At 41.9% G+C, this 13,878-nt stretch overlaps 1 protein-coding gene across 1 annotated transcript in view; it reads right to left on the minus strand.

Annotated features, from left to right (window-relative positions):
- Positions 1–306: 306 nt before the first annotated feature.
- The window catches only part of pip4p1a (phosphatidylinositol-4,5-bisphosphate 4-phosphatase 1a), a 112,635-nt gene continuing 99,063 nt past the window's right edge, over positions 307–13,878 (minus strand). The window contains exon 7 of the mRNA XM_084326900.1: positions 307–1,617. Within this exon, the coding sequence (XP_084183026.1) occupies positions 1,474–1,617 (144 nt within the window). The 3' untranslated portion in view covers positions 307–1,473. The remainder of the gene's footprint in view (positions 1,618–13,878) is intronic.

Consider the following 13,878-nt stretch of genomic DNA (forward strand, 5'->3'; position numbering starts at 1 on the left):
GGAGACATGATCCAATAATAGACCTTTATATACGCCCGAGTCTCCTGAACACGGAGAGACCAGTCCCAAGTCGATCGGCACTTTCTCGTCAACCTATAGTCACTTTCCCACACCTATACTCCCCAACTCTGCATGCTCAGATTGCCCAGAGTCTCTCTGGATTGTCCAGAGAACTAGGTTCATGAATCTGCGCATGCAGAGTTCGGGAGTAGGTGCGGGACGCGACTATAGCTCGGCAGAGAAAGTGCCGATCGACTTGGGACTGGTCTCACCATGTTCAGGAGACTCAGGCGTATATAAAGGTCTATTGGATCATGTCTACAGCACCCCCACAGCCGTATCTACAACCACTTAATGTCAAGGCTCTCATCCACATTCATTCATTTTCTCCCTCCACTCTCTGCTCCATGAGCTTCCGCATAACGCGGGAGTGCAGCGGTCTATGGTGAGGTATGCATGTTCCACATCCTCAGTGAAGCCAGGAAGGGGAGGGGCTTCACTCATTTACAATCCCACTCGCCCCACTGGGCCTCGGACAGGATGAGCAGCAAGCATAGCCAACCAGGATAAAGCACAGGGCCGGGCCTCCCACCTCCAAGGAGGACAGGGTTCCTTTGACAAATTAATTTACCCAAGCTTTATAACTCCAGAAAACATCCTATTTTTGGTGTGTGTGTGTCTGTGTGTGTAAATGAGGCTGTTGAATTATTCTCTTAGTAACAATTTTTTTTTCCTTTTTTTTTTCTTTTTTAAGGCTTCCAAGCTGCTTTGGATCAAAGTCAGTCCCAGGGGATAATGCAGCATAAACACCAACTTAAAAACATCAGAGCTTCACATGTCACTGGCATCGTCTTGCCGACACCCTTCAAGTCATACTTGATCTTTGTTCAAATGGAGGCAAACATCGTCCCACAGCTTTTACTGGCATCGATTTCAGCTCTATCCGACTTCATCACTTATTTTCAAAATAAATCATATATATATGTATATATATATATTAATTTATTATGTATTCATAATAATGTTAAATGCCCAAATACTCAACTTAAGAATTAGGAATTGAGGAAGGGTCATACCCATAACGAGGGCTATGTCATCATCTATGACTCTCTACTGGCCCCTTGTGTTAGAAGTGGCTGCAGTGCAGTGGATGGGGGGGGGGGGGCAGAGGGAGAACAAAATAAAATAAAGTGTTAAAAAGATTTTACAATTAACCCCACACTGGCCACAAGATTAGAATATATATATATATATATATATATTAGGCTATACGCATCATCATAATAATCATTAAGATATGTAGTACCGCCGCGCTTAGTAACTTCAGTAAATTCAGGTTTAGAAACACATTGAACATTGACTAAAAGAAGAGCGATAAAGAGCAAATCAAATAAATATATATATAATTTCTTGTTAAGCCTCCTCTCCTGCTGTCTGGCGCCGGGCGGGATGGTGGCAGGGCGCAGGCCGGGTCTATGTGTAGTTCTGGAGGGGCTGGCTGACCCGCATGCAGGCCCAGTAGAAGGCCCGGCCCAGCGTGACCAGCACCAGGAGCAGCAGCGCGGCCCAGGAGGCGTAGATGCCCTGGTAGGTCTGGGCCTTCACCCACGTGCCGGCCTGGGGAGGGGGAGGGGGAGGGGGAGGGGGAAGGGGGTAGGAGGAAGGAGGCAGGGGGTAGGAGGAAGGAGGTAGGAGGTAGGGGGAAGGAGGTAGGGAGGCAGGGGGTAGGAGGAAGGGGGTAGGAGGAAGGAGGCACAAAACAGAAGGGATTTTTAGTCATTTTGGCAAACTGCCTCTTGAGTTTTTTTGATCGGTCAAGACACAAATCCTTGCTTTTAGTTACCATGCAGTGTTTCCCACAGGATTTTCAGAAACTATGGGGGGTGAACTAGTGGTCTGCAAGGGCCTTGAAATGAAGCCCGTGCCCAGCCCGAGCCTGTGAACTTCAGGCCCTGCCCGAAAATAAGCCCGACTGTAAATAACATTTTAAGCCCTAGCCCGAGTGAAAACCTGATTTTTTTTTTATATATATATATTAGACTTAAAATTTCTTTTTTTATTTGTATTCGTTTTAAATATTCGAAACACGGTTTTATATGAACTTAATAAATAAACAAAAACGAAAATGTTCCAATAGGTCTACATAAATAACAGATAGTGAAAACTAAAGAAGCATTAATTATATAGCCAAATATTAAATAATTTTTTTGTTTTAAATATTCGAAACACTGTTTATATATTAACTTAACACTTTAATCGCCATGGGTTAAATTCATAATTTACCATCCCTCGCCAGCTCTATTTGTCTATGGAGAAGTTCCCCTTCTTTGCAGGGCTATAACTTTTTAAATTCTATTGCTAAATTGCCATTATTATGGCCCATTCAATGTCCTATATGTATTGTTCAGGGTGTAGCAACGTTAAACTTTTTCATTCACATATTCATACTAAAATATGGTCTAAAGTATAAGTATGTTTTTATCGTTTTCTGCAGCTTTCTTCAGAACGTGATTTATAGCCCCAAATGCATTATATTGATGATCAAATACAGTTTGGTAGGAATCTGTGCGAGATAAAAAATTTCAACTGGACGTGGTTCTAGAAGTTTCTACGCATCATCTGATGATGACTGGATGGGCGGGGGATCGTTTATAATTCTGTGGGCAGCGTTAGATGATTCATCCAGAGTGGGTCATATGTTCATCAGATCAGTTAGTATAGAAGACGTTAGAAAATAACGCTGAATCTTACCGTGGCCCCTGGCAGATGAGCGTGGAACAGAATTTTTTCTATTATGGGATGGAGAAATGCCCGATCCATTTCCAGGTTGTATAATAATATATACGTCCAAATCATGTTGTTTTTTCGAGTTATTTGCACCGATCGATGTTCACTGTGTCAACACGGAGTCTCTCTAACGATAGCGAGTGCCCGGACCACATAGGATGAGCACTACTGGTTCAAAGGTTAATTTCCGGTTGGCGATCTGCCGATCGGCCACCAGATGGCGCTCTTGAACCGCTAGAGAGTTGAGTGGATCTTTGCAGTGTGTCTCAGGGCTCCGGAAAGGAAATATGATTTCGATGACAGATTTTTGAAATATTGACATCAAAGACGAGTTACGGCGTCTTCGGCAGAATGAGCATGGCTAGGAATGACGTGTAATCTCGTCCACGGCGATCATAGTGTTAATAAATAAACAAAAACGAAAATGTCCAATAGGTCTAACTAAATAACACATATCACGCTGAAAACTAACAAGCATTCTATAGCCTATTTCGCAAATGCCTCTATTTCCCAGCGCTCGCGTTAGACTGACACGGTGCCTCGTCACAATCAGTCCAAAATCACTGCTAGGATGCTACCAAATCCGATGTTGTGAGTATACAGAGGTACTGGCGTGCCAGCTTTGCCACCTTTGCCAGCCTGGCTTATTTTATTTTAGATTTACAATACACATGAGCTAAATGTTACACACACGCAGGGCGAGATATGCTGCATTGCATAAAGCTTTGTGTCGCAAATATGGGAAGTCAATTAATTAACTATGGTCAATAAAACATTTAAAACGTATTGAAGGCTATATGGAATCTTCTTTGACGCACACACACGACACAATAGCCTCAGTCACTATACAAACAAACAGAAATCAGATTTCGAGCAGAGCAACATTTATATGAAAGCACAACAGAACAGGGCAGCGTGACCCCACACCAGCAAATAATAATAAATCAGAAAATAATAACTTATAATAATAAATCAGAAAATAATAATACAATATTTGGCTTATGGCATTGGCCTACCGCTTTGAACAAAGTCCAGCTGTCCAAAATCTAATAACAAAGAACTTTAACGTATATGCTAATAATAAATTATAATCGACCTTTCAGGGCATAATGCCTATTTGGCCAACCTTGCCTCTCTCTCTTGAACTATTTACATTAGTCATTTAATTCCTTTAGAATTTAAATGCGTCGTGGCGGAGAAGAATAGAGTCCACCGTAGATGGCTTCAGCGTGGTTCTCCTTTTATCCACTACTCTCCCCGCGGCACTGAAGTTTCTCTCGCTGCTGCTGCTACTTGCGGGAATGCTGAACACCGAGTGTGCGAGTTATTATTATTATTACTGCAGATTTAACTTTTATTGGCACTGCTGCTGGAAGGAAGGCCGTCAGTGGCAACTGTTGTGACTGGCTAGCATTCAAATGACCGCAGCCACCGCGTTCAACGTGTCGCAAGAGGGAGGACGTGCCAGTCTTTTTGCTGTCATATTTTAAAATTGCGCTGCACTCCCTACACTGCACACTTCCAATAGGCTCCTTAGTTGTACTACTTACAATCAGGTCGAAGTGCTTCCACAAACTAGACTTCCCAGTCACATTAGCAACTTTTAGAAGCTCCCCCTTAGCTAGTTTCTGCTTCAATTCTTCCATGGCTACCTACCGTCCTTCAGCAGCCAGCACTGTTCTACTCTCCTCGAGTTCATTATTACATCGTCACGGCGCAAAATAGAAACTGAAACCAAAAAAAAACAAAAAAAAAGGAGGGGGCTGCCCGGCCCGGCCAAGCCCGAATTATTTATAAAAAAAAAAAAAGCCCTACCCAGCCCGAAGCAGTCGGGCCGGGTAGGGCCCCGTCGGGCTCGGGCAGGGTTGCAGTGCACTAGGGTGAACCTCCGACCCTCCTTTTTTTGGTGTACATTTTAAAGTTAAATGCATCAATCTAGTGCACTTTGAGAGCAAAATAAAGAGGCTAGATCTATGATGAACTTTGTGCTCAAAACACAATATCGACTAGACTAGTGCTTCCCAATCCTCTCCTCGAAGCACCCCAGCCGTTCAATGTATTTGATATATTCCACCACCAGCACAACTGATTCAACTTAACTAGCCCTTTATTAGTTGAATCAAGGTGTGCTGGTGGTAGAATTTAACAAATACATGGAATGGCTGGGGTGTCTCGAGGAGAGGTTTGGGAACCACTGGACTAGACTAGAGCATACATAAAAGTATTCTGTACTTCTGTATGACAACTATTAAAGAAACTTGAACTTGAAACTTGATTTGAGCCATCAAAGAAATTAAGCAAAAGTGGTTACCTGTGTTGAACTGGTTTATTTTTTTTAGAAAATAAAAATATATAGTGGATTACTATTACGACTAGGGATGCTCGATATTGGCTTTTTTACCGATACAGATATACCGATATTGTCCAACTCTTAATTTCCGATACCGGAACATCCCTAATTACGACTACTACCACTGACAATACTACTGATACATCCCTATTGGCAAACTTTATATTTAAAAAAAGTGCACAAAAAAATAAAAATATATATTTTTTTTTTATTACAATTTTTTTTGAGTTCATTATACAACTGTGGCGGGACTAATTAGGCGGGCCGCCACAGTCTAGGTAATTAATGGGAAACCCTGCCATGGATTTATGATTAAATTCAAACTGTGATTAAAACAGATCATTAATCCAATTCATCAATCTATCTAGCCATCCATCCATCTATCAATTCATCGATCTAGCCATCCATCCATTTATCAATTCTATATATCTAGCCATCTATCCATCTATCAATTCTTCTATATATCTAGCCATCCATCCATCTATCAATTCTTCTAAATATCTAGCCATCCATCCATCTATCAATTCTTCTATATATCTAGCCATCCATCCATCTATCAATTCTTCTATATATCTAGCCATCCATCCATCTATCAAGTATTCTATATATCTAGCCATCCATCCATTTATCAATTCTATATATCTAGCAAGCCATCCATCCATCTACCAATTAATCGATCTAGCCATCCATCCATCCATCTATCAATTCTTCTATATATCTAACCATCCACCTATCAATTCATCAATCTAGCCATCCATCCATCTATCAATTATTCTATATATCTAGCCATCCATCCATCTATCAATTATTCTACATATATAGCCCTCCATCCATCCACCCATCCATCCATCAATTCTTCTATATATCTAGCCATGGCATCCATCCATAAATTCTTCTATACATCTAGCCATGGCATCCATCCATCAATTCTTCTATACATCTAGCCATGGCATCCATCCATCTACCAATTAATCCATCCATCTATCAATTCTTCTATATATCTATCCATCCATCCATCCATGGTAGGGCACGGCCCTGTGTACATCACCCTACACCTCCTACTGTACATCACCCTACACCTCCTACTGTACATCACCCTACACCTCCTACTGTACATCACCCTACACCTCCTACTGTACATCATCTGATTCTAATGCTTCATGTAGCAGGTAATGAGCTGTGCACATCACCCTACACCTCCTACTGTACATCATCTGATTCTAATGCTTCATGTAGCAGGTAATGAGCTGTGCACATCACCCTACACCTCCTACTGTACATCATCTGATTCTAATGCTTCATGTAGCAGGTAATGAGCTGTGCACATCACCCTACACCTCCTACTGTACATCATCTGATTCTAATGCTTCATGTAGCAGGTAATGAGCTGTGCACATCACCCTACACCTCCTACTGTACATCATCTGATTCTAATGCTTCATGTAGCAGGTAATGAGCTGTGCACATCACCCTACACCTCCTACTGTACATCATCTGATTCTAATGCTTCATGTAGCAGGTAATGAGCTGTGCACATCACCCTACACCTCCTACTGTACATCATCTGATTCTAATGCTTCATGTAGCAGGTAATGAGCTGTGCACATCACCCTACACCTCCTACTGTACATCATCTGATTCTAATGCTTCATGTAGCAGGTAATGAGCTGTGCACATCACCCTACACCTCCTACTGTACATCATCTGATTCTAATGCTTCATGTAGCAGGTAATGAGCTGTGCACATCACCCTACACCTCCTACTGTACATCATCTGATTCTAATGCTTCATGTAGCAGGTAATGAGCTGTGCACATCACCCTACACCTCCTACTGTACATCATCTGATTCTAATGCTTCATGTAGCAGGTAATGAGCTGTGCACATCACCCTACACCTCCTACTGTACATCATCTGATTCTAATGCTTCATGTAGCAGGTAATGAGACACACATTGAAGACATCGTGTTATGCAAGTGTCATTACATAAAAAGATTAGGATGTCGTAAATCCCTTATTATCCACATTTCGTCATTAGCTGGCTATGGCTTGGCATATTTAATATCTCATGGAAGCTCGAGTCTCTCCTCTTAGCTTAAATGGCAGGCTGTATGTGGAAGCAAAACCAGACTCAAAAAGGGGCACTTTGCCGATTTAGGCTCCTCTCCTCTACACCTGGAGGGGTTTCTCAGGCTGAGCTCCCCTCTCCTCTCCTCTACACCTGGAGGGGTTTCTCAGGCTGAGCTCCCCTCTCCTCTCCTCTACACAGAGGGGTTTCTCAGGTTGAGATCTCCTCTCCTCTCCTCTCTACACCTGGAGGGGTTTCTCAGGTTGAGCTCCTCTCTCCTCTACACCTGGAGGAGTTTCTCAGGTTGAGATCTCCTCTCTCTACACAGGGGTTTCTCAGGCTGAGCTCCTCTCTCCTCTACACCTGGAGGGGTTTCTCAGGCTGAGCTCCTCTCTCCTCTACACCTGGAGGAGTTTCTCAGGTTGAGATCTCCTCTCTCTACACACAGAGGGGTTTCTCAGGTTGAGCTCCTCTCTCCTCTACACCTGGAGGAGTTTCTCAGGTTGAGATCTCCTCTCTCTACACAGGGGTTTCTCAGGTTGAGATCTCTCTCTACACACAGGGGTTTCTCAGGCTGAGCTCCTCTCTCCTCTACACCTGGAGGGGTTTCTCAGGTTGAGCTCCTCTCTCCTCTACACACAGAGGGGTTTCTCAGGTTGAGATCTCCTCTCTCTACACACAGAGGGGTTTCTCAGGTTGAGCTCCTCTCTCCTCTCTACACACAGAGGGGTTTCTCAGGTTGAGATCTCCTCTCTCTACACACAGGGGTTTCTCAGGTTGAGCTCCTCTCCACACAGGGGTTTCTCAGGTTGAGCTCTCCTCTCTACAAACAGGGGTTTCTCAGGTTGAGCTCCTCTCTCCTCTCTACACACAGAGGGGTTTCTCAGGTTGAGCTCCTCTCTCCACACAGAGGGGTTTCTCAGGTTGAGCTCCTCTCTCCACACAGAGGGGTTTCTCAGGTTGAGCTCTCCGCTCTACACCTGGGGAAAAAAACAGTTTTTTCCCGTGGTCTTCTGGGTCTTTTAGTGTTGTGAGCTCACTAGTGCGTTCTTTCTTTTTAAGAATGTACCAAACAGTTGATTGCCACACCTAATGTTTTGGCCATCTCTCTGATGGGTTTCTTTTGGATTTTCAGCCTAATGATGGCTTGCTTCACTGATAGTGACAGTTAGTGCGGTGGCTTAGCAAAAAAAATTGGACGCGCCGGACAAAAGCACCAAATTTTTTCCACATGTTCCCCATCACCATAGCTTTCATTTTGGGGTAGGGGCCACGTCATCATGATGGATTTCAAGATGGCCGCCATGTAAAATCAAGGTTCTGCCAATTAATAAATATCTTGGTCCATAGCGTGCTCAATATTTGAGCGAACACAAATGTATGGGTATCCCTGTAAACTAGAGAAGCTAAGCTTTCCATTGGTATCATTTTAATTAAGCCCAACTGTTGGGAAGGTGGATTTAATAGGCAATGATTCAAAATTATGTTTAATTTTCGCCTAGAAAAAACTGCCATGCTCATCTTCCAAAAGGTCCCTTGGCCGTTCACATGAATATATCAGAGTGAACATTGGTTTTATAGGTACCCACAAGCCTCGTCTTTCCATACATACCCACTTTGTCCAACTTGCATGCTATTTGGGGCAATAATCAAGCAGGTTTGTGCATGTGGTACAAATGTGTCGAACATTCTAACAACTGACCAAAAATGTGAATGTTGGGTTAGGGTTTGTTGTTAGAATGTTGAACATAAAAGATCAATTTTGGTGTCAAACTACACATTTTCTGGGTCAATAAATGTGTTAATGCTATGAAGAATGTCACCAGATGAATATTTGTACCATTCTAACAACATATTTACATAATTTTTTACTTGTTTAACAGTCAGACATGCATGAATCGAATAGACATTTTATTAGGATTAGGGATGTCCGATATTATCGGCCTACCGATATTATCAGCCGATATTGGCATTAAAATGTGATATCGGAAATGATGGGTATCGGTTTAATTTTTTTTTTTTTATTATTTAACCTTTATTTACCCAGGCAAGCAAGTAAGAACACATTTATATATTTTTTATTATCAAAAGTATGCATAATGATGTGTTAATTCCACGACAAGAGATATGTAATGTTAATTACCTGAAATTATTCCGTTTTTGGGGGGGGGAAACCCTGCATATATCGGTATCGGTTGATATCGGTATCGTAAATGAAGAGTTGGACAATATCGGTACATCGGTAAAAAAGCCAATATCGAGCATCCCTAATTAGGATCACTCGTTACTATAAGAACAAATTATCTCGTAAAGTTATGGCGGAGGGAGGTGGCACAGAGACATAGGAACTTCAATAAATTACATGTATTATTATTAGTGCGGTCAGACGATTAAAAAAATGTATCTAATTAATTACAGGATTTGTAATTAATTAATCTAATTAATCGCATTTTAATCGCATAATCATTTTATGCCTGATATTCTATATATATATATTTTTTTTTTAAATCCTTTTTCTCCGCCTGATTTTTCTGTACTTTCCCCCCATCCCAATTTTAGTCGTTGTACCAATTCCCCCCTCCCCTACCTGGTCGTTGTGCGCATGTGCCCCCTACTGGTCGGTCTAGGGAGCCCTGAGGACTACCACATGCTTCCTCCGACACATGCAGAGACAGCCAGCGGCTCTCTTTTCACCTGGCAGCGCGGACTCTCATTGGTGAAGTGTAACGTGTGGGAGGTCACGCTGCCTTCACCACTTCCTGTCTTTTGCTAGCGGCGTGAATATTTCCCCTGACGGGGTTGCACTTCCGTGTTCGGTTTGCGCGATCTGATTGGCCACTGACGTTTCTGGTCATGTGACATCTGCGCCAATCGTGTGACGCCTGTTTCTATCACTGGTTAAGCTTAGGCACTCTTTCGAAGTCGGTTAAGGCTTTGGTTTTTGCGGGCGGCCACTCCCCAGTAGGTTAGTACTAGTTTGGTATAGAGTGGTCGGCGGCTGGGGGGGTGCACGGTCCTCATCCATTGCTTGGCTTCCTACTGGGTCTAGAGGCAGAAAAGAGAACCATTATGGGCTCAAGGGACCACTCCAGTTTCCAGATTTGTTTGTGATGTCTAGTCTAAGTTTTTAAGTTTATAGGCTATTTATTTTTATGTGTTTTAACTGATGTTTACCCATGTTCCTGGGAGGGTAGTAGGAGTCATGTCTAATCTATGTTTTTTAGCTGATGTTCACCCGTTCCCCTGAGGGGGTATGAGGGGTCACGTCTTAATCTAGTTTTTAGCCTGATTTATACATTTTTTCAGTCGTTTTTTTTAATAATTCATCTTTTTGTAATATAGGTGTTTCACATGATGTGCATTCATACCCCTGAGGAGGTAGAGAATCTAAGTCGTCACATGATGTGCCTTCATACCCCTGAGGAGGTAGAGAATCTAAGTTATTCATTTTTTATTCATTTTTTGAAGCGGGATGGCGCCCTCTATAGGCCGTTTTTGGTATTCATTTTTTAATTTTTAATAATTCATCCTTTTGTAATATAGGTGTTTCACATGATGTGCATTCATACCCCTGAGGAGGTAGAGAATCTAAGTCGTCACATGATGTGCCTTCATACCCCTGAGGAGGTAGAGAATCTAAGTTTATTCATTTTTGATTCCTTTTTTTTGAAGCGGGATGGCGCCCTCTACAGGCCGTTTTTGGTATTCACTTTTAAATTTTTAATAATTCATCTTTTTGTAATATAGGTGTTTCACATGATGTGCATTCATACCCCTGAGGAGGTAGAGAATCTAAGTCGTCACATGATGTGCCTTCATACCCCTGAGGAGGTAGAGAATCTAAGTTTATTCATTTTTGATAAATTTTTTTGAAGCGGGATGGCGCCCTCTACAGGCCGTTTTTGGTATTCATTTTTTAATTTTTAATAATTCATCTTTTTGTAATATAGGTGTTTCACATGATGTGCATTCATACCCCTGAGGAGGTAGAGAATCTAAGTCGTCACATGATGTGCCTTCATACCCCTGAGGAGGTAGAGAATCTAAGTTTATTCATTTTTTATTCCTTTTTTTGAAGCGGGATGGCGCCCTCTACAGGCCGTTTTTGGTATTCATTTTTAAATTTTTAATAATTCATCCTTTTGTAATATAGGTGTTTCACATGATGTGCATTCATACCCCTGAGGAGGTAGAGAATCTAAGTCGTCACATGATGTGCCTTCATACCCCTGAGGAGGTAGAGAATCTAAGTTTATTCATTTTTGATACATTTTTTTGAAGCAGGATGGCGCCCTCTACAGGCCGTTTTTGGTATTCATTTTTTAATTTTTAATAATTCATCTTTTTGTAATACGGGCACGAGACCACTGCACAAGACCCGCAAAAATATCTCCATAACAGTTAAATACGCCTATACGGGCTAAAGAGTTATGATAATAATAATAAATGTAACGAGTGATCCTAATAAAATGTCTATTCGATTCATGTATGTCTGACTGTTAACACATTGAGTGCCACGGACACGTTTTGTCATTAGTTCATGCCGACCTTTGAGTGCCCCCAACGCTATATAGTGTTTGTCGTTTCTTTTTTATTGGCGATTTGAATTCATATTTCATCAATCAAGCCTCACGCTAGTGTTGCAGACTCTCTCTGAGCTCAATTGGGAAGATACCGCCCCCTATCGTCTCTCCCTGTGTAACTGCACCCCATTACTTTACACTGACGTAGGGGGTGTGAGGATTCGGAGTTCAGGAGAGGTGTAGGATTCAATCGCAGGACAAAGTGGAGTGAGAGAGATGAGGCGACGTTCCGATAATAATAATAGGTTTACTGAGTACAGCCAACAGGCACACGTTACAGGGGGAAACAAAACCTCAGCAATGCTGGAAAACATGGACTACAAATACGGGAAGGTACTGACACAGGAGATACTGAGATACACACAGCACGGAAGGGTACTGATGGGAAAAACCTAACAACAAAACAATGATGCGACACTGGAAGACAGGGGCGGCATGAATATATACAGGACTAATTATAATTGACAAGGAACAGCTGGGGGCTGACAGGCAGGACACATGAATACAAGGGAAGGAGACTAGACACTGAACTAACAGGCAGGAATAAACATTGTAACATAACAACACGGGGAATACAAGAGAGACTAGAACATCTGAACTAATGGGAGATACACAGGGAGCAAGACAGACAACAGACTTGACAATATGTGTACACAAAAGTCCATATGAACGGCGGCGGCCTGTAGCACCGCGAACAGACCGCCCGGGGGCGCCAGAGGACTGTCCAGAAAGTTCAGATCCTGACAGGGGGGCCAGTTTCCTCATTTTACTTTTCCCTCAAGCCAACTGAAGAATCCATTGTGCTCGCCGGCCCGGAAAACGCGTGGATTATGTATTTACAGTACCAACCCTGTAATCAATAAGCGTGATCGATATTTGGAATGGCGATCAGGAATTGGAATAATCTTTTTGGATAACATCTGATCTCAGGTAAGGAATTTATTTTACCAGTCTTAGGATAATCAGAGCTATTTTCACAGAGATATAAGCGTTTGCCCTATGCGTGTGTGTGTGTGTCTGTGTGTGCGCGATCAGGAAATGAGAGAATCGATATTTCAGCCCGCCTCTATAGCGTGCATAAGTACACATATACTATTGATAATCTAGCGTTTATTTGAAAACGATTCATAAATAGGCCGAAAAATGACAACGTGTTTGTGTATTCCAGAATATTCCAGTAAATGCCTTTCATCACAGAATCTATATATTTTCCTTGAAAACGAGGGCTTTTCAAAATGCTATAAAACGGAAATGAACTGATTAAAAAACAATCCGTTTTGACAATGTTGACTGCAAACAAGGCATTGATAAGCGACAGGCAGATTAGACACATAGCCATAATTTAAGACAGAGATTATGCGTTCACAACGCTATCATTGAAGTGGGTGGTGGCATTTAACCATGCTTTACCATGTTAATGGCCGGTACTGAAAGTGTTAAACAAGTAATAAATTATGTAAATATGTTGTTAGAATGGTACAAATATTCATCTGGTGACATTCTTCATAGCATTAACACATTTATTGACCCAGAAAATGTGTAGTTTGACACCAAAATGTATCTTCTATGTTCAACGTTCTAACAACAAAGCCTAACCCAACATTCACATTTTTGGCAGTCGTTAGAATGTTCGACACATTTGTACCACATACACAAACCTGCTTGATTATTGCCCCAAATAGCATGCAAGTTGGACAAAGTGAGTATGTCTGGAAAGAAGAGGCTTGTGGGTACCTATAAAACCAATGTTCACTCTGATATATTCATGTGAACGGCCAAGGGACCTTTTGGAAGATGAGCATGGCAGTTTTTTCTAGGCAAAAATTTAACATAATCTTGAATCAATTCCTATTAAAACCACCTTCCCAACAGTTGGGTTTAATGAAAATGATACCAATGTAAAGCTTAGCTTCTCTAGTTTACAGGGATACCAATACCTTTGTGTTCGCTCAAATATTGAGCATGCTATGGACCAAGATATTTATTAATGATTTTACATGGCGGCCATCTTGAAATCCATCATGATGACGTGGCCCCTACCCAAAAATGAAAGCTATGATGATGAGGAACACGTGGGACAAATTTGGTGC

This window comes from Notolepis coatsorum (genome assembly GCF_963971535.1).
Source record: "Notolepis coatsorum genome assembly, chromosome: 13".
Taxonomy (NCBI): Eukaryota; Metazoa; Chordata; class Actinopteri; order Aulopiformes; family Paralepididae; genus Notolepis; species Notolepis coatsorum.